This window comes from Chlorocebus sabaeus, chromosome 6, assembly GCF_047675955.1.
Source record: "Chlorocebus sabaeus isolate Y175 chromosome 6, mChlSab1.0.hap1, whole genome shotgun sequence".
Lineage (NCBI taxonomy): Eukaryota > Metazoa > Chordata > Mammalia > Primates > Cercopithecidae > Chlorocebus > Chlorocebus sabaeus.
In genome coordinates, this window is record NC_132909.1 from 60,068,595 (window position 1) to 60,092,789 (window position 24,195).

The 24,195-nt window shown below is 50.6% G+C and overlaps 1 protein-coding gene and 1 pseudogene across 1 annotated transcript in view; one reads left to right on the forward strand and one right to left on the reverse strand.

The window, feature by feature from the left end:
- The window catches only part of GNG7 (G protein subunit gamma 7), a 205,075-nt gene that overhangs the window by 171,977 nt on the left and 8,903 nt on the right, over positions 1-24,195 (forward strand). The window contains exon 4 of the mRNA XM_037994519.2: positions 24,003-24,120. Within this exon, the coding sequence (XP_037850447.1) occupies positions 24,040-24,120 (81 nt within the window). The 5' untranslated portion in view covers positions 24,003-24,039. The remainder of the gene's footprint in view (positions 1-24,002; positions 24,121-24,195) is intronic.
- Positions 6,552-8,848, reverse strand: LOC140711978 (elongin-C pseudogene; annotated as a pseudogene).

The window sequence follows — 24,195 nt, forward strand, 5'->3', positions numbered from 1 at the left end:
CTGTGAGCTGTAAAGCTACCGGTTCTGGAAGTTTTAAAGCCAGATGAAGGCTGCTTCTGTTCTCACGTTGCTGCAGCAGGCCGGCCACCCCTCCCGCCTTCAAGGCCACCTTCCCGGGGGCCTGACTCACCCCGGCACGCCGCGCCACACAAGGCTGGGTCTGCTTTGATGAGCAGACTGGAAAAGCGCAGCCTCCTCGTTGTGGAACTGCCTGGAAGCCGCCAGAGGCTGTTCCGAGCTGGAATTCTCTGAGCCTGACTTCCTGTGCCGTCAGGAGAGCAAACGCACGCCCGGCTTAGGAGCCAGTTTACAGGAAGCAGTGGTGGGGGGACGGTTTGCTCAGCTCATAGAGAAGTCACCCTCTGCACGGGTTTTTTTTTTTTTTTGGTTTTTTTTTTTTTTTTTGAGACAGAGTCTCGCTCTGTCGCCCAGGCTGGAGTGCAGTGGCGCGATCTCGGCTCACTGCAAGCTCCGCCTCCCGGGTTCACGCCATTCTCCTGCCTCAGCCTCCCTAGTGGTTGGGACTACAGGCGCCCGCCACCTCGCCCGGCTAATGTTTTGTATTTTTTGATAGAGATGAGGCGGGGGGGGGGGGGGGGGTTCACCGTGTTAGCCAGGATGGTCTCAATCTCCTGACCTCGTGATCCACCCGCCTTGGCCTCCCAAAGTGCTAGGATTCCAGGCGTGAGCCACCACACCCGGCACCCCTTTTTTTTTTTTTTTTTTGAGATGGAGTCTTGCTGTGTCCCCCAGGCTGGAGTGCAGTGGCACAATCTCCGCTCACTGCAACCTCCACCTCCCGGGTTCAAGTGATTCTCCTGCCTCAGCCTCCCAAGTAGCTGGGATTACAGGCGTGCGCCACCACGCCGGGCTAATTTTTGCATTTTTAGTAGAGGTGGGATTTCACCATGTTGGCCAGGCTGGTCTTGAACTCCTGACCTCATGATCCTCCTGCCTCGGCCTCCCACCATGCTGGGATTGCAGGGGTGAGCCACTGCACCAGGCTAATTTTTGTATTTTTAGTAGAGGTGGGGTTTCACCATGTTGGCCAGGCTGGTCTTGAACTCCTGACCTCGTGACCCTCCTGCCTCGGCCTCCCACCGTGCTGGGATCGCAGGGGTGAGCTACCACGCCTGGCTAATTTTTGTATTTTTGGTAGAGGTGGGGTTTCACCATGTTGGCCAGGCTGTTCTTGAACTCCTGACCTCGTGATCCTCCTGCCTCGGCCTCCCACCGTGCTGGGATCACCAGCTGAGCCACCGCGCCAGGCTAATTTTTGTATTTTTGGTAGAGGTGGGGTTTCACTATGTTGTCCAGGCTGGTCTTGAACTCCTGACCTCGTGACCCTCCCGCCTCAGCCTCCCACCGTGCTGGGATCACCAGCTGAGCCACCGCCGCGCCCGGCACTCTGCAGGATTTGAATGCTGCATCCTCATCTCAAGGCTGTGAAACTGCAGGCCGGGAGCTTGTGCCCGGATTCACGCCCGGGATCCTAGCACTTTGGGAGGCCGAGGCAGAGGGAGCACTTGAGCCCAGGAGCTTGAAACCAGTCTGAGCAATAGAGCGAGGCCCCAGCTCCAAAAGAAAAAAGTATTAAAAATTAACCAGGCATGGTGGTGCACACCTGTAGTCCCAGCTACTCAGGAGGCTGAGGTGGGAGGATCTCTGGAGGCCAGGAGGTCGAGGCTGCAGTGAGCTGTGATTGCACCGCTGCACTCCAGCCTGGGTGACAGAACAAGACCCTGTCTAAAAAAAAAAAAAAAAAAAAAAAAAGGAGGCCAGGCACAGCGTCTCATACCTAGAATCCCAGCACTTTGGGCGGCCAAGGCAGGCGGATCACTTGAGGTCAGGAGTTCAAGAGCAGCCTGGCCAACATGGGGAAACCCTGTCTCTACAAAAAAATAAAAATGAAAGATTAACATGGCATGGTGATGGACGCCTGTAATCCCAGCTACTCAGGAGGCTGAGGCAGGAGAGTCACTTGAACCCGGGAGGCGGAGGTTGCAGTGAGCCAAGATCGTGCCACTGCACTCCAGCCTGGGGGACAGAGCGAGGCTCTGCCTCGAAAACAAACTTAAAAAAACACAACAAAAAAGGAAAACAGCAGAGGCGATGTGTGCAGCATGTTCTGTCCAGCATCTAACACCCGGCGGCAGCGAAGGGCGAATAAGAGCTGAAGCTGTCCCAGGCTGTGGGACCCATGCCTGCTCACCCAGGAGCCCTCCAGCCTGGAGACCCCAACCAGTCCCATCCTGGCTTTGCGTATCAGCTCCTTACACTGCATAACAAACTACCCCACACGTGGTGGCTTAAAGCAACACCCATGCCTGAGCTTATGGTTCTGGAGGTCATGGTGGATGGGGTCCTCTGCCCAGGGTCTCCCAGGCTGAAAACTGAAATGTGAGCTACCTCCTGTCTGACGCGAAGCTTCCAGTTGTCGTCCCCATCTCATTCAGGTTCTTCCAGAATTCACTTCCTTGCAGTCGTAGGACGGGGTCCCCCTTTCCTTGCTGGCTGTCAGTAATAAACATTCAGTGTACAAATCAAAAAACCCAAAGCCAGGTGTGATGACTCACACCTGTAATCCCAGCACTTTGGAGGCCGTGCTGGGTGGATTGTTTGAGGCCAGGAGTTCAAGACCAGCCTGGGCAACATGGTAGAACCCCGTCTCTACTAAAAAATATAGAAATTAGCCAGGCGTGGTGGTGGGCGCCTGTAATCACAGCTACTCGGGAGGCTGAGGCGGGAGAATCACTTGAACCCAGGAGGCGGAGCGGTGAGCCAAGGTCGTGCCATTGCACTGCAGCCTGGGTGACAGAGCAAGACTCCATCTCAAAAAAAAAAAAAAAAGGAACACACAGAGCTGCTTGCCTTGAGCCTAGCCAAGGCTCAGCTGTGCACCTGCCACACGGAGCTCTTTGGAAGGGCCACCCTGCAACCAGCCCCAGACAAGAGGCCCAGCAGCACTGGGTACAGAAGCACCATTTCTTCCCAGCTCAGTCCTCAGCCCTGATCAGCCTCTCTTACTTTATTTTTATTTTTATTTTCTTGAGACAGAGTCTCACTTTGTCCCCCAGGCTGGAGTACAGTGGTGTGATCTCGGCTCACTGCAACCTCCACCTTCCAGGTTCTAGTGATTCTCCTGCCTCAGCCTCCTGAGTAGCTAGCTGGGATTACAGGTGCCCACCACCATGCCAGGCTAATTTTTTTTTTTTTTTTTTTTTTTTGCATTTTTAGTAGAGACAGGGTTTCACCATTTGGCCAGGCTGGTCTCGAACTCCTGACCTCGTGATCCACCCACCTCAGCCTCCCAAAGTGCTGGGATTATAGGCGTGAGCCACTGTGCCTGGCCTTAATTTTTTTTTTTTTTTTACTTAGAGACAGAGTCTTGCTGTATTGCCCAGGCTGGAGTGCAGTGGTTCCATCCCAGCTCACTCCACCCTCATTATGTTCTCCTGAAATTCTGCCTCGCTTCCCCAAGAACTCTTATTTTTAATTTTTTATTTTAGAGACAGGGTCTCACTGAGTTGCCCAGGCTGGCCTTGAACTCCTGGCCTCAAGCAGTTTTCCTGACTGGGTCTCCCAAAGTGCTGGGATTAGAAGCATGAGCCACCGCACCCAATCTGATCAGCCTCTTTTAACAGGGTCTGGGGAATGCAGGAACTTCCCTGTCGGTGGAGGAACCCTCAGTAGCTACTGCTCCCTCGCCTCTCTGGCCGCCAGGCCCTGCGGCCGCTGCTGGGTAAAGTCCCTGTCTCTGCCAGGCCGGGTGCATTCTTGACATTCCTGTCCTTTTACGCAGGCCACCCGGCCAGCTCTCAGAAGCCTCCACCGGCTGCACGCTCTTTCCCTGCTGGTGAGAAGATGGCCCTGGCGGCGGCGGCTCCCGGTCGGTTTATCGAGCCGGGAGTGGCACTTTCCCAACTATGAGAGCTATGCGTGGAATCCAGAGCCACCGCCAGCCTCTCTGGGTCTCGCTGTCACGGCTTCCTGTGCAGCTGGAAAACACCTCCAAGAGTAGCCGTGGCATCACAGGCCTAAAAAAGGAGCTGGGTTTGCTCTGGCAGGTCTCCGCGGGAGGGGAAAGCCAGTCTGTCCCGCTGCCCAGCCGGCCTCGCTGTCTGCTCGGCAGAGACAGACCAGGCACGTGTGGGCTTCTCAGGATGCTCCAGCCTCAGCAACCCCAGGGTCCCCGCGAAGTCTCCAGCCACCCCAGGTCTGCTGTCTGCTTCTTGACTTTACAGCCCAGGACACCTGGATTCAGTCCACCCACCCCCGAGCAGGGTCCCACACACCCACCCTCTGATTCTTAGGGTCGTGCCAAAGGTCCCAGCAAGAATCAGTCTCAGAGCACAGGCCAGGTGTGGAGGCTCACGCCTGTAATCCCAGCACTGTGGGAGGCTGAGGCAGGAGGATCACCAGAGGCCAGGAGATCGAGACCAACCTGGACAACATAGTGAGACTCTATCTCTACAAAAGATAAAAAATAAAAAATTAGCTGGGCATGGTGGCGTGTACCTGTGGTCCCAGCTACTTGGGAGGCTGGGGCAGGAGAATCGCTTGGGCCCAGGAGATCAAGGCTTCAGTGAGCTGGGATCAAACCACTGTACTCTAGCCTCAGCAACAGAGCAAGACCCCTTCTCAGAGAAGAAAAAAGGAAAGAGAGATTGAGAAAGGAAGGAAAGAAAGAAAGAGAGAGAGAGAAAAAAAGAAAAGAAAGAAAGAAAAAGAAAGAAAGAAAGGAAAGAAAGAGAGAGAGAGAGGGAGAGAGAGGGAGGGAGGAAGGAAAGAAGAGAGAGAGAAGGAAGGAAGAGAGAAAGAAAGAAAGAAGGAAAGAAAGAAGAAAGAAAGAGAGAGAGGGAGGGAGGGAGAGGGAGAGAGGGAGGAAGGAAAGAAGGAAGGAAGGAAGAGAGAGAGAGGGAGAGAGGGAGGAAGGAAAGAAGGAAGGAAGGAAGGAAGGAGAGAAAGCAGAGGTGTGAGTTCCTGGGATGGTGTGTATTTAGAATGCAGAGCTTTAGGCCACTGGATGAGCAAGCCCTCTAGGTTGTTCTCCCTAAACCCTTTGGCAAATGTGGCAGGGCAGCTGGGGGAGGGACGACAACCAGCCTCCAGCACAGAGCTCCATTCAGGGATCCACTGGGACCGTGTGGAGTGGGTGTCCGTTCCCCTTTGGATATCGTATGCATCTAAAGTTGAGCTTATGGCCAGGCGCGGTAGGTAGCTCCCACCTATAATCCCAGCACTTTGGGAGGCTGAAGCGGGCAGATCACCTGAGTTTAGGAGTTCAAGACCAGCCTGGCCAACATGGTAAAACTCTGTCTCTACTAAAAATACAAAAATTAGCCAGGCATGGTGGTGGGTGCCTGTAATCCCAGCTACTCAGGAGACTGAGACGGGAGAATCCCTTGAACCAGGAGGCAAAGGTTGTGGTGAGCTGAGATCACGCCACTGCGCTCCAGCCTGAGTGACAAGAGGGAAACTCCATCCAAAAAAAAAATTGTTATATATGTTTATTTCTCGGTTTGTGAAAATATCCTTAATTTATTGTCATCACAAACAAATTTCAATTCTGATTGCCAAGCAAAAAAAAAAAAAAAAAAAAAAAAAAAAAAACAGAAGATAATGTGCTTTGCAATGCAGTTTATGGTTCAGTTGTACACAGAAACACACAATATATGAATAAATTACTAACTCAACTACAAGTATTAAATACTGAAATTAGTTAACAGTTTATTATAATTTACTTTATTTAACAACTAGGGCTGGGTGCCATGGCTCACGCCTGTAATCCCAGCACTTTGGGAGGCTGAGGCAGGTGGATCACCTGAGGTCAGGAGCTCGAGACCAGCCTGGCCAATATGGTGAAACCCCGTCTGTACTAAAAATACAAAAGTTAGCCAGGCGTGGTGGCGGGTGCCTGTAATCCCAGCTACTAGGGAGGCTGAGGCAGGAGAATCACTTGAACCCGGGAAGCGCAGGTAGCAGTGAGCTGAGATCATGCCGTTGCACTCCAGCCTGGGAGACAGAGCAAGACTCCATCTCAAAAAAAAAAAAAAAAAAAAATAGGCCAGGCGCGGTGGCTCACGCCTGTAATCCCAGCACTTTGGGAGGCTGAGGCAGGCAGATCACCTGAGCTTAGGAGTTTGAGACCAGCCTGGCCAACATGGTAAAACCCCGTCTCTACTAAAAATACAAAAAATTGCCAGGCGCAGTGGCTCACGCCTGTAATCCCAGCACTTTGGGAGGCCACGGTGGGAGGATCACAAGGTCAGGAGATCGAGACTATCCTGGCTAACACGGTGAAACCCCATCTCTACTAAAAATACAAAAAATGTGCCGGGCGTGGTGGCGGGCGCCTGTAGTCCCAGCTACTTGGGAGGCTGAGGCAGGAGAATGGCGTGAACCCGGGAGGCGGAGCTTGCAGTGAGCCGAGATTGAGCCACCGCACTCTAGCCTGGGTGACAGAGCGAGACTCCATCTTAAAAAAAATAAATACATAAAAATAAAAAATAAAAATAAATAGATAGATAGATAGATAGAGATATATCTAGGAAGTCTGAAGCCATCAGCACTTCCAGTGCAATGAGGAATGTAGGAATCTCAGTGGAGCTGTTAGAATAGTGAACCTTGTAGGTAAAATACATGCATGCCTTTCTATTGTGTGTCTTTAGAGACAGGGTCTTGCTCTGTTGCCCAGGCTGGGCTGCAGTGGTGCAATCATAGCTCACTTGCGCTTCCAACTCCGGGGCTCAAGCAGTCTTCATGCCTCAGCCTCCCGAGTAGCTGGGACTACAGGTGTGCACCACCATGCCCGGCTAATTATTTATTTATTTATTTATTTATTTTGGTAGAGACGGGGGTCTCAATGTGTTGCCCAGGCTGGTCTCAAACTCCTGGCCTCAAACGCTCCTCCTGCCTTGGCTTCCCAAAGTGGTAGGATGACAGGCATGAGTCACCCCCACTGCTCACGGCCTGACACTTGCTTTGGATAGCATACGTGGAGAGATCTCTCTAAAACTGACCTGATCGGTTTCATTCTCAGCACACTGACCTGGGCCACTCAGCATGGCTGTCCTTGTTCCTGATGTTCATGTATGTTCTGTTTTTTTTTTTTTTTCTTGAGACGGAGTCTCGCTCTGCCACCCAGGCTGGAGTGCAGGGGCCGGATCTCAGCTCACTGCAAGCTCCGCCTCCCGGGTTTAGGCCATTCTCCTGCCTCAGCCTCCCAAGTAGCTGGGAGTACAGACGCCCGCCACCACGCCCGGCTAATTTTTTGTATTTTTTAGTAGAGACGGGGTTTCACCGTGTTAGCCAGGATGGTCTCGATCTCCTGACCTCGTGATCCGCCCGTCTCGGCCTCCCAAAGTGCTGGGATTACAGGCTTGAGCCACCATGCCCGGCCCATGTATGTTCTGTTTTTACAAGAAAGTCACCATCATCAGAAGATACCAGTTTACCATCCATGGCATCAGGGCCTCCACAGCCACTGCAGCTTTTCTCCTCTCCATTCACTGTGTTTTTGTTTTGTTTTGTCTGAGACAGAGTCTTGCTCTGTCGTCCAGGCTGGAGGACAGTGGCGCAATCGTAGCTCACTGCAGCCTCTGCCTTCCAGGTTCAAGCGATTCTCCCACCTCAGCCTCCCAAGTAACTGGGAGTACAGGCGCGCTCCACCATGCCCGGCTGATGTTTGTATTTTTAGTAGAGACGGGATTTCACCGTGTTGGCCAGGCTGGTCTGGAACTCCCGACATCAGGTGATCCACCTGCCTTGGCCTCCCAAAGTGCATTCATTATGTTCTTTTGAAATTCTGCGTCGCTTCCCTCAAGACCTTTCATAATTTCTTTTTTTTTTTTTTCTTTTTTTGGAGACGGAGTCTCGCTCTGTCGCCCAGGCTGGAGTGCAGTGGCCAGATCTCAGCTCACTGCAAGCTCCGCCTCCCGGGTTCACGCCATTCTCCTGCCTCAGCCTCCCAAGTAGCTGGGACTACAGGCGCCCACCACCTCGCCCGGCTAGTTTTTTGTATTTTTTAGTACAGACGGGGTTTCACCGTGTTAGCCAGGATGGTCTCGATCTCCTGACCTCGTGATCCGCCCGTCTAGGCCTCCCAAAGTGCTGGGATTACAGGCTTGAGCCACCGCGCCCGGCCGACCTTTCATAATTTCTCATCAGCCCCGCAGTCACTGTCCCCACCTAACACCGCAGCTCCCCACTCCAGGGCCAATTTCCTGCCTCCAGCTTCCTGCCCCATCGGAACTGTACACTTTGAGCATGCTCAGTGTATTATATGTTGATGACACTTATATATTATGAAGCTATTCTATATTCTATACCATATTTATTTTATTATAGGCCAGGAGCCATGGCTCACGCTTGCAGCCCCAGTGATTTGGGAGGCTGAGACAGGAGGATCGCTTGTGGCCAGGAGTTTGAGGCCAACCTGGGCAACATAGTTGTAGATACTTCATCTCTACAAAAAAATAAAAAACTAGCCAGGCCTAGTGGCATGCACCTGTAGGCCCAGCTACTCAGGAGGCCCAGGCAGGAGGATCACTTGAGCCCAGGGAGTTGGAGGCTACAGTGAGCTATTATTGCACCACTGCACTCCAGCCTGGGCAACAGAGTGAGAATCTGTCTCTAAAAATGTGTATGTATATATCTTTTATTATCTGTATAATAAAATATACACATACACAAATGGAATCTGACCATGAAGCACAGACTGCACCCCAAGACCAAGAGAGCCCCTCCTGAGAACCCAGGGTGGCTCAGCCTCCACACAGAACCCCGAGGGTGTCATGGAGCACAGGGAAACCGCTCTCTAGTTCTGAATTTTACAGCCGAGAAAGCTGAGGCTCAGGGAAGTCCAGGGGACGTGCTCAGAACCAGGTCTCCAGCCCGAGAAGGTCCTCCCTGTCAGGACCTCGCCGCAGGCCTCCTGTGTTCTGTCACACGCACGACCCACACATGCTTCAGGGCTGCGGTGCTCTTGTCTGCAAGCCAGAAACACAGATCTTGTATCTCTTGCTCCAAGACAAACAAAACATCGATTGTTTTAATCTTTCACTTTAGTTCTGATTAGGAAAAAAACACGTGCCTTCGGTTTCAAAAACAGCAAGCTGAGGCTCTTTTCTTTTCTTTCTTTTTTCTTTGAGACGGAGTTTCTCTCATGTTGCCCAGGCTGGAGCGCAATGGCGTGATCTCGGCTCACTGCAACCGCTGCCTCCTGGGTTCAAGCCATTCTCCTGTCTCAGCCTCCTGAGTAGCTGGGATTACAGGCGCCCGCCACCATGCCTGGCTAATGTTTTTGTATTTTTAGTAGAGACGGGATTTCACCGTGTTGGCCAGGCTGGTCTCAAACTCTTGAACTCGTGATCTGCCCATCTCAGCCTCCCAAAGTGCTGGGATTAAACGCGTGAGCCACCACGCCCAGCCTTCTTTTCTTTTTGAGATATGTCTCACTCTGTGGCCCAGGCTGAAGTGCAGTGGTGTGGTCATAACTCCCCGCAGCCACCAACTCCTGGGCTCAAGCAATCCTCCTGCCTCAGCCACCCAAGTAGCTGAGACTATAGGCACATACCACTATACCCAGCTAATTTTCTTATTTTTGTACAGGTGGGGTTTCACTCTATTGCTCAGGCTGGTCTCAAACTCCTGGGCTCAAGTGATCCTCCCACCTTGGCCTCGCAAAGCACTGGAATTCCAGGCATGGGCCACCACACCTGACCCAGGGTTTCCACCTATGAACTCGGTGAGGTCAGAGGAGGACACAAATATTTAGTCTGCAACAAACAGTCCAGGTGACTTTCCGAGTGTACCGTGTTCCAGGAATTCTGAGTCAAGGTCACCTGGCACTAGAAGCCATTAAAAAGTCTTCCAAAAAGAAATAACATTTGAAGCTCACATCATAAAGAAGGAGCGTGTCACAGGGTAAAGTGATCTTCCAGGGTTAAGGTCGACATCTGCAAAGACAGGCATAGCCCCCACTTCAGGCCCCAAGTAAATGTCTCTTGAGCATTTATATATACCACGTTCTGGGGAGAACAACTCAGACCTTCTCTTCTTTTTTCTTTATTTTATTTTATTATTATTATTTTTTTTGAGACAGGGTCTTATCCTGTTGCCCAGACTGGAGTGCAGTAGCATGATCTCGGCTCACTGCAACCTCCACTTCCTGGGCTCAAGCGATTCTCCTGTCTCAGCCTTATGAGTAGCTGGGACTACAGGTGTGCACCACCACACCCAACTGGTTTTGTTTTCTTTGTGTTTTTGTTTGTTTTTGTTTTTGTAGAATCAAGGTTTTGCCATGTTTCCCAGGCTGGTCTCGAACTCTTGGGCTCAAGCGATCCTCCTGCCTCAGCCTCCCAAAGTACTGGGACTACCCTCATGAGCCACTGCGCCCAGCCCCCAGATCTTTGGCCTCCTGAGGCTTACAGTCCAGTAGGGGACAACTGAAATATCACATTATAAGTACTAGGAGAAAAGTAACCGAGCGCCATGAGAGAATGATGTGGTGGGCTGGATGATTGACTCCAAGGTTGTTGTAACTGTTCATTTTATGTGTTAACTTGACTGGTCCACGGGATGCACAGATATATGTTGAAATGTTATTCTGGGTGTGTCTGTGAGTATATTTCTGGATGAAATGAACCATTGGCTGTGTAAAGCCTAAAGCTCCCCCTCCCCAATGTAGGGGCCTCATCTAATCAGTTAAAGCCCTCGATAGAACTCAAAAATGCTGAGGAAGAGAAAATTCCTCCCGCCTGGCAGCCTTCAAGCTGGCACATAGGTTTTTCCAGCCTTTGGACTCCAATTGAAACATCTGCTCTTGGGCCTCAAGCCTGCTGGCTTTCAGACAGAAACTGTCGGTTCTCGTGTCTCTCTAACTTGCCAATTGTACATCTATGACTTCTCAGCCTCCATCATTATGTGAGCCAATTTATTATAATAAGTATCTTCTGGGCGAGCCATCTACCTTCTCTGGGCCTTAGTTTCAGGGACAGCCATCTGCCTCATGGCCCCCTACAGGGTTTCCGAATCTGGAAAATGCTGAGCTCATGAGGCCACAGGGTGAAAAAGGAGATGATCCTGGAGCCATACATCAGAGAAGGCAGTTCTTTGACAGGATTGGAGCTGGGGGAAGAATTCTTGGGGGTGGGAATTGAACAATAAGCCTTGATTTTTGCACTTGATTTTGTAAGGAATTAGAAGCTGCTGGTGGTTTCTGAGCAGGGGAGAAACAGATTCAACTGCATTTTCAGAAGCACACTCTAGCTATTGGGAGGAGATGGAGGGAGTGGGGAGTAGAGCAGAGGCCATTGGTGAAGCACACAGGGATCTGCCTGAGGTTGCAGAGCACTGCTGAAGTGGACGTCCAGGGAGGGGCTGGCTGGACTGAAGAAAAGTCTCTGGGGGCAGCTGGCATTGAGTCTTATCACTATGACGTTGGACCAGTCACAGCGGATGGGGGATGTGTGTGTGTGTGTATATATATATATATATATATATTCAGCTGCTGACTTCATTTTGTGTGCATGTAGAATTGCAAAATTCAATTAATGTATCACTAGTAAACTCCTGAAGTAATATTTATAACTCCTATCACTGGAATTCAATGACCAAAATAATATAATAAAAATCATATAATAAAAATGTGAAGGCAGAAGCATAGAACATCTTCTGTTGTGGGATGGTTGGAGGTGAGGACTGAGCTGAAGGCTGTTATGATCCATGTGTGTTCCAAGTTTTTTACAGAGGTTTTCACTTCCTGTTGATCTTTCCACTGGAACTTTAGAATTATTTTATCAAGTTCTTTCCTGTCTGCAACATTCTTGTTGCTTTTCACTCCTTCCTGCATTGTCTACCTTTCATCTGGAATTATCTTTCTCTAGTTTTACCTTTTAAAAGGCAAGTCTGGCCGGGCGCGGTGGCTCAAGCCTGTAATCCCAGCACTTTGGGAGGCCAAGATGGGCGGATCACAAGGTCAGGAGATCGAGACCATCCTGGCTAACACGGTGAAACCCCGTCTCTACTAAAAATACAAAAAATTAGCCGGGCGAGGTGGCGGGCGCCTGTAGTCCCAGCTACTCGGGAGGCTGAGGCAAGAGAATGGCGTAAACCCGGGAGGCGGAGCTTGCAGTGAGCTGACATTCGGCCACTGCACTCCAGCCCGGGTGACAGAGCAAGACTCCGTCTCAAAAAAAATAAAAAAATAAAAATAAAAATAAAAAATAAAAGGCAAGTCTGTTGGTGAGAAAGTCTGGTTTTGTTTATCTGAAAATGCCCTTATTTTCCCCTAATTCTTGAAGGATATTTTCACTGGGTCCACCTAATTGTTGCTGTTTTTTTCCTCTGGCAACCTTTGTTTGTTGATTTTTGTTTGTAATTAACTGATTTTTGTCAAAGTACAATTCAAATGCAGTAAGATAAGCGGATCTTAAAGATACAGTTTGGTGGATTTTAGCAAATGTGTACACCTGTGTACGCCAACAGCTCAACCAACATACAGAACATTTCCATCACCCTAGAATTTTTTTCATGGCCCTTTCTAGCCAACACCCTGGCCAGAGGCAGCAACCTCTGTTTTCATTTCTATCACCATAGTTTTGTCTATTCTTGAACTTTATTTATTTCTTTTTTTCTTTTTTTCTTTTTTTTTTTTTTTTGAGATGGAGTCTTGCTCTGTTGCCCAGGCTGGAGTGCAATGGCACGATCTCGGCTCACTGCAAGCTTTGCCTCCTGGGTTCCCACCATTCTCCTGCCTCAGCCTCCCAAGTAGCTGGGACCACAGGCACCCGCCACCACGCCTGGCTAATTTTTTGTATTTTTAGTAGAGACAGGGTTCCACCGTGTTAGCCAGGATCGTCTCCATCTCCTGACCTCATGATCTGCCCGCCTCGGCCTCCCAAAGTGCTGGGATTACAGACGTGAGCCACCGCGCCCGGCCTATTCTTGAACTTTTTATAAATGGAATTATATAATATGCACCTCTAATATGCAGCTTCTGTTGCTTGACAAAATATTTTTGGAAATCATACACGTTGCTCGATCTCTCAGTAGTTTATTCTTTTTGATTGTGCAGCCAGCTGTATTTCATTGTGTGAAACGCCACGGCTTGTCGATTCCCCCGTTGAAAGGCATTTGGATTGTTTCCAGGTTTTGCCGTTATGAGTCAAAGCTTATGAACATCTTGTACAAGCCCTTTTATGGAGACACGTTTTTATTTATCTTGAGTAAATCCCTAGGAGTGGAATTGCTGGGTCATAGGTGAGGTATGTGTTCAGCCTTATAAGAAACTGCTAAACCATTTTCCATGGTGGTTGTACTATTTCACATTCCCGTCAGTAATGGATGAGGAATCCCGTTCTTCTACATCCTCCCAAATATTTAGTGTTGTCAGTCTTTTTAATTTTTGCCACTCTAGTGGTTGAAAGGCAGTCTCTCTTTATGGCTTTAATTCATATTTCCCTGATGACTAATCATTAGATACCATTTCATGTGCTTATTGGCCATTTCTCTGCTACTTTTTAGGACATTTCTTTTGCCTGAGGTTCTAGGGATTCTGAAATCTGTGGCTTGAGATCTTTTTATCAGTTTTAGAAAGTTATTGGTCCTTATCTCTTCAAAGATTGTTCCTGCTTCATTCTCTCTCTCCTCCTTCTGGTGTTCCAATAACATGTACATTGTACTTCACTGCATCTTCTATGTCTTTTGCTCTTTCTACTGTAGTTTCTTTCCCTTTGTGTCTTCTTGCTTCTTTCTGGATATTTTTCTCTGTTCTGTCTTCCAGTTCACTAATTTTTATTTCTTCCATTGAGTTCTTACTTTTCAGATATTGTCATTTTCTCCATATCCACTGGCTCCTTTTTTTCCCTATCATTCCGATTTGCTGCTAAAATTCCAATCTCATCTTTTTATTTCCTTGAACATAATTAACACAATTAATTAAGTCTCTGTCAATTCCCAGTATGAGGAAACCCTGTGGGTCTGTTTGTAGTGCTGGTTATTTCTGCTGAATTTTGTTTATGTGGTCCTGTCTCCTCGTATGTCTAGTTATTTTTACTTCCATGCCAGACATTGCATTGCGGATTTGTATATAGAAATAATCTGAGGCCTGGGATGATATTGTTTTCCTCCGGAGAGGATTTATGTTTACTTCTTCCAGGCATTTGGGATCACGAGCAATCTAGGATCACCCTAATCTAGTATCAGGGATTGAGATTATTCAAACTCAGCTACAGTTGCTCTGAGGACCGGTCTGCTTCCTGATGATTACTCTTATTTATGTATTTATTTATTTACTTATTTTTGAGACAGAGTCTCACTCAGCTGCCAAGGCTGGAGTGCAGTGGCGCAGTCTTGGCTCACTGCAACCACTGTCTCCTGGATTCTAGCGATTCTCTCGTCTCAGCCTCCTGACTAGCTGGGATTACAAGCACCTGCCATCATGCCCAGCTAATTTTTGTATTTTAGTAGAGACGGGGTTTCACCGTGTTGGCCAGGTTGGTCTCAAACTCCTGACCTCAGGTGATCCACCTGCCTCAGCCTCCCAAAGTGCTGGGATTCCAGGCGTGAGCCACCACGCCCAGCTGTGATCGTTCCTCTTACAGTGCAACATTAAGTTGTCCCAATTCACCCCAAGGGGGAATTTACCAAGGCTTCTCTCCTCGGGAAACCCTGGACCTCAATTTCTGTACCCTTGGCCTTGTGAAGCTGATAGAAATATCACTCGGCCTCTCAGCAAACCCTCCCCACCCCAGAAAAAGTGACCCCAAACCCAGGCTCTCCTTCGATCCTCCCCTAAATCCTGGCTGGAAATTCTCCATTATCTTAATAACCCTGCAGGCCCTTGAGCTTTGACATTCTGTTGAGCTTTTCTTTCTTTTTTGAGACACGGTCTTGCTCTGTCACCCAGGCTGGAGTGCAGTGGCGCAATCTCAGCTCACTGCAACCTCTGCCTCCCGGGTTTAAGCAATTCTTGTGCCTCAACCTCCCGAGTAGCTGGGACTACAGGCACGAGCCACCACGCCCAGCTAATTTTTGTATTTTAATAGAGACAGGATTACACCATGTTGGCCAGGCTGGTCTCAAACTCCCAACCTCAAGTGATCCTCCCGCCTCGGCCTCCCACAGTGCTAGGATCACAGGCGTGAGCCACCGCACCCGGCCCTGTCCAGCTTTTCTAGTTGACCTCAGCAAGAGAGTGGGTTTGTCCTTAGCAGCTAATCCACCATTGTGCAAGCCAAAATCTACCAATAGAGATTTTAGCCCAAAGTCCAAGTCGTTTAGAAGGAGGTCTAGATCTTCTTGATCTTAGAGCCACAGGATGACAAATGGGGACCCATCCTCAGCCTTGAGAGGAGCCCCCTTATTTTTCAGTTGAGGAAACCAAGACCCAAACATCAGAAGCAGAGCCAGAATGCAAGCCCGGGTTTTCCATTTCCAGGCATGCACCATGTGGTCCCTCTTCAGGAACAGGTGTCAGCCTTTATCCCTTGAATAAGATCCCTGGCAATGACCTCACCTCTCCCTGAAACCTGAATGTTCTGTCAGTTCAGCAGAGGCTTATGCAACTCACAGTCCCCAGAGGCCCTTTTGTCTCTCATCGAGTCCATAAATGACACGGAAGTGATGCAAGCATGACTGGATCACCCTGGACTTCTGGAACTAATCACGGAGCTTACAAGACTCTCCTCTCACCTTTACCCTATGGCTCAAAAGAAGAAGGGATTTGCCCAAGCTCATGCTTTAAGTTCAACAACACAAAAATGGGCCAGGCGCGATGGCTCATGCCTGTCATCCCAGCACTTTGGGAGGCCGAGGCGGGCGGATCACCTGAGGTCAGGAGTTCGAGACCAGCCTGGCCAACATGGCAAAACCCCGTCTCCACTAAAAATACAAAAATTAGCCAGGTGTGGTGGCGCATGCCTGTAATCCCAGCTACTCAGGAGGCTGAGGCAGGAGAATTTCCTGAACCCAGGAGGCGGAGGTTGCAGTGAACCGAGATCATGCCACTGCACGCCAGCCTGGGCAACGGAGTGAGACTTCATCTCCAAAAACAAAGAATCCAACAACACAAAAATGGGTAATTTCAGGACACCCAGTTTGAGGCTCTATCCTGAATCCGATCCACGCTGATTTTTAATATGATCAGCTTCCAGCTCTGCCCAGGTCTCTCCAGGGCCGGTGGGGCTGTTGCAATTCCCTCCTGCACCCCAGCCTCAGGGCAGGTCAGGGGAGTGGTGACAGGGTGCAAGTCCATGGGGAGTGAGATTTCTCAAGAGCTCCGGGCAAACCGGCCTGTCCACATTCGCTGGGTGCAGGATGTTCCAACCACCTTGTCTTTCCAGCAGCTGTGTTTATATTTGGCAGCTGCCACAGGTCCCTAGAAGAGGGTCCTCTTCTTGCCTGTCAGACTCTGGAACCGCCGTTTCCTGGCACAGGAACCTGGGGGGCAGGCCTGGTGCAGAGATGAGAGTGTCCTTCTGTGAATTTCAACAGAGGTCACTGGGGCTCAGAGAGGGAAGGCAACTTTCCCAAGGTCACACAGCTTGGTAGAGGCAGGGCAGATTTCTGGCCTTCCAGAGTTCCCTCTTCTGTGGGAGCTGTGGTCTCACTCCCTTCAAATGCCATGGGGCTCACATCTGGGGGAAGGCTCCCGCCATGTGGGGCATCTCCTAATCACAAAGCGTTCTGGGAGGCTAATAAAATTAAAGTCCTTTTGGAAACACTCCTCTGTTTCCTTTTTTTTTCTTTTTTTTAGACAGGGTCTCACTCTGTCACCCAGGCTGGAGTGCAGTGGCACGATCTTGGCTCACTGCAACCTCCACCTCCTGGGTCCCAGCGATTCTCCTGCCCTCAGCCTCCCAAGTAGCTAGAATTACAGGCATGCGCTACCACGCCTGGCTCATTTTTTTGTATTCATAGCAGACACGGGGTTTCACCATGTTGGCCAGGCTGTTCTTGAACTCCTGACCTCAAATGACCCACCTGCCTCATCCTCCCCAGTTCTGGGATTACAGGTGTGAGCCACCACGCCCAGCATATTTTCATTCAGTAGCGTTTATTTCTTGGGGCCTTCAGTCAGCTGGGTTCAAACTCTTTGCATTTTGCCTAAGGGAACCGCTCTGAGCTGCAGGATTTCTCCTGATAAGGGAGTTCCATAAAGGCCTAAATTTTTCCCCCAGGGGACACCTGTCCAAGTCTGGGGACATTTGTGCTTGTCGTGACTGTGAGGCGGGGGGAAGGTGTTCCTGGCATGGAGTGGGTGGAGACCAGGGATGCTGCCCAGCACCCTGCAGTGCCCAGGACGGCCCCACCCCAGAGAAGGATCCAGCCAGAGGGAGAGGGCCTGTACTGGAGTGAGTTAAACTTCCAAGTTTAGATCAGGTCTCTTTAGGATTTTATGAACTTTGGAGTTCAGCCAGCTTTGCAGACTGAGGCCCTAGGCTGTGTCTCTCTTTACTGATACCACTGTCAATTTTGTCACAGTTTTGGGTCTTTGTCTGCCTAGCCATCTGCTCAGCAAACATTTAGGCCACACCTCCTCTCCTCCACCCAGTGAGGACAGGCCCGCAGGTAGGGGCACAGCTCCAGAGGGGCGATGCCCCCAGAGAGGGACCCAGGCCACCTTCCTGGAGGGATGCGAGATACCAAAACTCCCTCTGTACCCCCAGATGAGGGGCGGGGGTGGGGGGGGCGCTGGTGTCGTCTGAGACACAGCGTTGGGCTGACCTCAGGGTCCCAGTTCTGATACTATCTCATAGTCACAGATGACGTTGCCCTGGAGGGGACCGGGAGCGGGTGCACGGGGCTCCCTGGACTATGTTTGCAACTGCCTGAGTCCTTAATTATTTCAAAATAAAAAAGACAGGGCCGGGCGCGGTGGCTCACACCTGTAATCCCAGCACTTTGGGAGGCCCAGGCGGGTGGATCACTAGGTCAGGAGTTTGAGACCAGCCTGACCAACATGGTGAAACCCCATCTCTATTAAAAATACAAAAATTAGCCAGGCGTGGTGACGCACACCTATAGTCCCAGCTACTCAGGAGGCTGAGGCAGGATAATCGCTTGAACCCAGGAGGCAGAGGTTGCAGTGAGCTAAGATTGCACCACTGCACTCCAGCCTGGGCAACAGAGCGAGACTCCATCTCAAAAAAAAAAAGGTACGATAAACGATATTCAATAAACCTATAACAGATGATATAACTATATAATGAATACATATATACAGATATAAAATAGCAATCTAAATATATTATAAATACAAAATCAATAGCAAACAACGTAAATGTCAAAATAGAAATCAAACTATATAATTAATAATGCATACATTATATAAATGATGAATAAAGATACAAATATGTATGCAATAAGTGTATAATACAAATACTAAACACTAATAAAACTATATATTAGTAATACAAAACTGATATGAATATATCATGAATGAATCTTCAAGTATGTAATAAATGTGTGATAAATGACATAAATATAGAGTATAAATATAAATATATGAGTAAACATAATATATAACAAAATATACAAATATGTAATAAATGTATAATATTATACTGTATTATAATATAGTATAAGTTTATATTATAAACTAATAGCAGACCGGGCGCAGTGGCTCACGCCTGTAATCCCAGCACTTTGGGAGGTCGAGGTGGATGGATCACCTGAGATCAGGTGTTCGAGACCAGCCTGGCCAATGTGGTGAAACCATGTCTCTATTAAAAATACAAAAATTAAATGGGCATGGTGGCGGGCACCTGTAATCCCAGCCACTCAGGAGGTTGAGGCAGGAGAATCGCTTGAACCCGGGACGCAGAGGCTGCAGTGAGCGGAGATCGTGCCATCGCACTCCCGCCTGGGCAACAGAGCGAGACTCCGTCTCAAAAAAAAAAAAAAAAGGAAGTAGAGCACTTGCATTCTAATTTTTCACTCTTACACATAACACAATTATAAACGCCTTTCTATCTGTAGCTTTTTATTTCTTTTCATTTTTTTCCCTCGGGGTAACTGCCCGAGCAAGGGGTTAGAGGGCGACGGCTACCCGGGAGGCTCCTGTGCTCCCACCTCCCTCCCTGCCGGTGCTGCCAGCTCCTCTCCTGCGGTTTTGTTCAGCCCTGGTGTGCACTGGAGCCTCGTGTCTAATCAGCTCAGGTCTGCTCTCTGTTTCGGGGCTGGTCACCCTTCCTTGAGCAACCAAAGATTTCCACTATGCCCTGGGGTGGGGGGTACCCTCATCCTTCTTGACTTTCAGGCACGAGTGGGATTTTTCTGCACGAGGCGGGCTTAGACTCGGGTGTGGCTAAGAGCCTTTTGCTAGGAGGCCGGCCCGGGCCGGGCAGCGTCCCTCTTAAGTTTTATTTTTGGAGAGCCTCGCCTGGCGCCTAGCCTGCCTGAAGGGGCCTGTGCACCGAGGCAGAGCCCACACTCAGGACGGTGCTTCGGGGACTTCGGGGACTGTGTGCAGCTTTGACCACCTGGCCCTGCCCCCGGAGCTGCCTGCTCCCGCCCCCCCCCACAGCTTCCCCGGCCCCAGGCCCGAGGCAAGCGCATTCAGGTCGGGGTGCCGGGCACCCGTGCGCCTCTGCAGGGAGGCAGCTGGGAGGGGCGTTCCTGGCTGACTCAGCGCGTGGCCAGTTCTGCTGCTGCTGGCTTAGTCCTCAGCTGCGGGCATGGCTGCTCCTGAGTCAGTGCGGGCTGGTGACACCACCGAGACGGGGACTTGGGAAGGTGACTGCGTGGGTGATGCAATCTGTGTCTGAGTCTCGGCATCTCAGCACGAGCATACACATGCACGCCCGTGCACACACACACGCACGCATGTACACATGCAGACACGCATGTACACACCCATGCACTCACATATCCACACACCTACAGTGACATCTACACATGCCCACACACGTGTACACACCCATAGTGACATACACGCTCACACACGCGCATGCACACGCATATGCAGTGACATGCCCACACACACGTGCACACATTCATAGTGACATGCATGCCCACACACGTGTGCACACACACCTATGCAGTGGCATGTCCGCACACGTGCACATACACACGTGCACACTGACATGCGTGCCCACACACATGCACGTATGCAAATCCACCTATGCACACCCTCATATGCAGGCGTGCACACACACATGTAGATATGTACATGCACTCACAGATGCTCATGTACACACATGTTCATGTACACACATGCACTGATGCACAGACTCATGCATGCTGACATGCACATCCATGTGTTCGCATGTACACATACACACGTATGCAGATATGTGTGCACACACACATATGCACACTCATGCATGCCAGCATACGCATGTGCACACACATGCACACGCAAAGTACACATACATTCATATGTGCACGTGCATTCATACACATGTGTACACTGACATGCACACCACGTGAATGCACACACACCCACACATACGTGTACAGTCACATGCACATAATTGACATACATGCAAATAAACATAGACACACATGCACACACACAGACACACACACAGCACAGCCCTCTCTGGCCTTTCTGGCAGGCCTGAGTTATTACCCAGCCCAAAGGGAGCATCTCCCAGGGAATTTCGCCCAAAACAGAAAAGCCAGCAAGGCTCAGGGCCTGATGCTCACGTGGAAATTGCGGGGGTGGCTGCCCAGGGCAGCAGGGGTCCATGGTCTGGGTGGACATTCCTGACTGTGGATGCTAAATAGGACCCCCTGGCCTTCCAAGGAAAACAGGAGGTGGGGCCAGCCCATTTGTTCTCTGTGTGCGCGTATTTTTAGCACTGAGTAATTTAGGTATTTTTAAGCCCAACCAAGGGCGGTTTTCCCTGAGTTGGATGTTTTGTGGCTGCTTTGAAGCTCTCTGGAATCAGAGCCTTCTGAGCAGCCACACGTGGGCCCTGCCTCCAGAGCAGACAGATTGGGCCTTCTCCGCCCCCAAAAAGGGGGGGGGCGGGACGTCTGCTGGAAACCAAGGAGGCTGGGTGGTGTCAAAGGGATTTTTTTTTTAATTGATCCTTTCATTGAGATCACCGTGGAGTCACATCCAGTGCTAACAAAGAATGTACAGGAATTCTGTGTGTCATTCCCCGGCCGTCCCCGGTGGTAACATTTGGTAAAGCTACGGGCAGGATCACAGCTAGACAGTCACACACCCACCAGCCTCGCTCGGTTCCGTAGTATTCAGTATTGTACCGGCTGGTGTGTGAGTGTGTGAGGTTGACAGTCACACACCCACCAGCCTCACTCGGTTCCGTAGTATTCAGTATTGTGCCTGCTGGTGTGTGAGTGTGTGAGGCTGTCTGTGTGTTTATCACCCGTATAGGCTTGTGGATTCATCACCGTCGTTGAGGCACTAATAGGGATCATTCATGTTGCCCTTTTGTCTACGTATTCATTCAGAGATGGGGTCTCACTAAGTTGCCCAGTCTGGCCTCAACCTCCCAGGCTCAGGAGATCCTCCCACCTCAGCCTCCCAAGTAGCTGAGACTACAGGAGTGTGTCACCTATGCCCAGCTAATTTTTAAATTTTTTGTAGTGAGGGGCTCTTGCTATGTTGCCTAGGCTGGCCTCAAACTCCTGGACTCAAGTGATCCTCCCATCTCAGCCTCCCAAAGTGCTGGGATTACAGGCAAGAGCCACCGTGCCTGGCTGTGTTGCCCTTTTATACAGAGACCTATCTCCCTCCCAGCCCCTGCCCCTTCCTGATCCCTGGCAACCGTTAATCTGTTCTCTGTTTCCAAAATGTTGTCCTTGGGCCAGGCATGGTGGCTCATGCCTGTAATCCCAGAACTTTGGGAGGCCAAGACAGGCAGATCACTTGAGGCCGGGAGTTTGAGACCAGCCTGGCAAACGTGGTAAAACCCCATCTCTACCAAAAATACAACGATTAGCCAGGCGTGGTGGCACATGCACCTGTAATCCCAGCTACTCAGGAGGCTGAAGTGGGAGTGGCACTGGAAGGGAGAAGCGGAGGTTGCAGTGAGCTGAGATCGCGCCACTGCACTCCAGCCTGGGTGACAGAGCAAGACTCTGTCTATAAAAAGTCCTCTTAAACACATTATACAAACAGAACCATGCTACACATCCTAGGCCCTGGAGATTCCCCTGCAGTGTGATATGCATGGATGGTCCTTTCCTTCTTATCACTAAGTAGGCATTTTTTGAAAACTCTGGAATCTGCCTTGGCTTCTCTGCGGCTGCCTGGCTCTGCAAAACAGACAGCAATGCCATGAGTTATGATGGAAACAAGGTGCGGCTTAATTAACTGCTCACAAACGCCCGACTGGGACTGCAGCTGCCCAGGACTCTTGAACCTGGCCCCTGCCCCTGCCACCCCCATCAGCACCGACCCCCTCGCTGGGTCCTACTAAGCAGGTTTCTCTAGCCTGGACACTGCTGACACGTGGGGCTGGATTGTTCCCTGCAGTGGGGCCATCCTGGCCACTGCAGGGTGCTGAGCAGCATCCCTGGCCTCCACCCACGCCCTGCCAGGAGCACCCCCAAGTCATGACAGCCACAAATGTCCCAGACATAACCCAGTGCTCCATGCAGGGCAGAGTCACCCCCAGATGAGATCTTGGGGGATTCCACGGACCCCCAAAAGACTCTGCATCCCGTGATCATCTGCCCTGTTAAGGTCCTGGATTGCTCCAGGATAATTCAAGAAGCAACAGCATGGGCTCCTGACTGGTTCAGTATGAAGGACATGGAGGACAGGCCGGGCGCGGCGGCTCCCACCTGTCATCCCAGCACTTTGAGAGGCCGAGGAGGGTGGATCACCTGAGGTCAGGAGATCGAGACCAGCCTGGCCAACATGGTGAAACCCTGTCTCTACTAAAAATACAAAAATTAGCCAGGCGTGGTGGCGGGGGCCTGTAGTCCCAGCTACTCGGGAGGCTGAGGCAGGAGAATCGCTTGAACCCGGGAGGCAGAGGTTGCAGTGAGCCGAGATCGTGCCACTGCACTCCAGCCTGGGCGACAGAGTAAAACTCCATCTCAAAAAAAACAAAGGACAGTCATCGGGGGTTCTGCTGTGATCCCTGCCCTGACCCGGGGTCTCCCCTGGGCACTATGGACATCGGGGTTGGATCCTTCCCTGGCATGGGGCCGTCCTGGGCATGCAGGGAGCTAAGCAATGTCCCTGGCCTCCACCCAACCCACTCCATGCCAGGAGCACCCCCCCCACAGCCACAGATATCCCCAGACATCACCCACTGTCCCCACTGTCCCCTGGAGGGCAAGAACTCCTGCCATGGGACTGCGGCAGTCCACTTAGGAGCCTGTGTAAGTCCTCCCTTCTCCAGAGGCCTGACCTATTGCCTTTGCCCTTTCTCTTTTTTTTTTTTTTTTTTTTTTTTTTGAAATGGCGTCTTGCTCTGTCGCCCAGGCTGGAGTGCAGTGGCATGATCTTGGCTCACTGCAAGCTCCACCTCCCGGGTTCACACCATTCTCCTGCCTCAGCCTCCTGAGTAGCTGGGACTACAGGCACCTGCCACCACGCCCGGCTAATTTTTTTGTATATTTTTTTTTTAGTAGAGATGGTGTTTCACCATGTTAACCAGGATGGTCTCGATCTCCTGACCTCGTGATCTGCCCGTCTTGGCCTCCCAGAGTACTGGGGCTACAGGCATGAGCCACCGTGCCTGGCCTGCCTTTGCCCTTTCATTCCCTCCTTCTGCAAACTCTCACAGAGGATTGTCACGGCTGATGGCGTGCCAGGCTCTATGCTGGAAACCAAGGAGGCTGGGCGGTGTCAAAGGGATTTTTTTTTAATTGATCCTTTTATTGTGTACCTTGTATTGTGTATCCTTTTATTGAGTACCAGTTCTGTGTACACTGAGGCCCCTGGTCCCCACCCAGAGGCAAAGTGGTTGTGCCCAGAGTTGGGAAGGTTGAGCCAAGGCTGGGCACCCCTGCTGCCACCCAGAGGCCTGACCTGAGCTTTGACCCACACCCCTCTGCTTCCCCCACAGCTCTCTGGACAACGGGGCCCAGAGCTGATGGCAGACAATGTCAGCCACTAACAACATAGCACAGGCCCGGAAGCTGGTGGAACAGCTACGCATAGAAGCCGGGATTGAACGTATCAAGGTGAGCCCGGCGGACGCCAGGAAGAGGAGGGGAGAGGCCCGTGGGTGCCCCGCAAATGGTGGACAGGAGGCTCGA